The sequence below is a fragment of the Galeopterus variegatus genome, unplaced genomic scaffold (genome assembly GCF_000696425.1).
Source record: "Galeopterus variegatus unplaced genomic scaffold, G_variegatus-3.0.2 Scaffold325, whole genome shotgun sequence".
Lineage (NCBI taxonomy): Eukaryota > Metazoa > Chordata > Mammalia > Dermoptera > Cynocephalidae > Galeopterus > Galeopterus variegatus.
This window is the reverse complement of record NW_007726436.1, coordinates 99,625-100,476: the sequence shown is the minus strand read 5'-3', so window position 1 is coordinate 100,476 and position 852 is coordinate 99,625. Positions and strand designations below refer to the sequence as shown.

The following is an 852-nucleotide window of genomic DNA, read 5'->3' as shown; positions in this document are numbered from 1 at the left end:
AGCCATCCCCCCCCCCCACACCCCACCAGGCCAGGTCAGAGGTCCTGGGGGTGCTTGGCTGCTCACAGCGCCTCGACCCTGACCGCAAGGGCAGGGACTCGCCTGGGATTAGTGAACAGATGCTTTTAGCAAAGCCACCAGGGCTCCAGGGGCCAGACAGGAAACCTCCCTCCCCTCTTGTGGCTTCCCTGCCCCCACCAAGACAGCCCCCAGGAGCTGCGACAACCCAGCCTGAGGTCTCCACCAAGACAGCGTGGGTACAACCTGGCCCCTGGGAAGTGTGTGGACATCCTTGGAGGTGCTGCTCTCTGGAATGGGTCAGTGATTTCAAAGTCCCCTGCTTCGAGTGCTGGGATGGGAATATCTGGGGAGCCAGGCTGGGGGTGGGGGTAGTTCTTACCTGGGGGGGCACCGTGGGCAGCGCCAGCCCAGCCAGGAGCTGCAGGAAGCAAGTGGCCAGCCTCAAGGCAAGCATCTTCTCAGACGTCCCGAGCCAGGGGCCTCCAAGGGAAAACCACCATGCTCGTCCCCCTGGGGGAGCCCCTGGCACAGGAGGGGAAGAGCTGAGCGAGGGGCTGGATGCCCCGTTTACTGCTGCCCCGAAGCCCCAGCCGGTGGCCTGGGCATCCTCTGAAAGCCCGGAGGACTCGGGAGCCCGCAGGTAAGCCTGTGGCTGGGGGACCTGCTGGGGAGCGGCCCGGGACAGGCGGGTCCCTGGGAGGGTCGTCCGGACGCGCAGTGCCACCCCGGGTCCTCTCGCGGCTGGGCAGTGGTCTGAAGGTGCAGTTTCCTCCTCAGCCAGCGGCTCCCTTCTGGGACCGAGGCTTGTCCGCGACTGGGTTTCAGGGGCTG

The 852-nt window shown here is 66.3% G+C and overlaps 1 protein-coding gene across 3 annotated transcripts in view; it reads right to left on the bottom strand.

The window, feature by feature from the left end:
- The window catches only part of PGF (placental growth factor), a 13,800-nt gene extending 13,048 nt beyond the window's left edge, over positions 1 to 752 (bottom strand). For 2 of the 3 annotated variants that reach the window (XM_008567502.1, XM_008567503.1), the window contains exon 1: positions 401 to 752. In XM_008567502.1, the coding sequence (XP_008565724.1) occupies positions 401 to 475 (75 nt within the window). In that variant the 5' untranslated portion in view covers positions 476 to 752. The remainder of the gene's footprint in view (positions 1 to 400) is intronic. The other variant, XM_008567504.1, reaches the window with a different exon arrangement.
- Between the last annotated feature and the right edge of the window lie 100 nt (positions 753 to 852).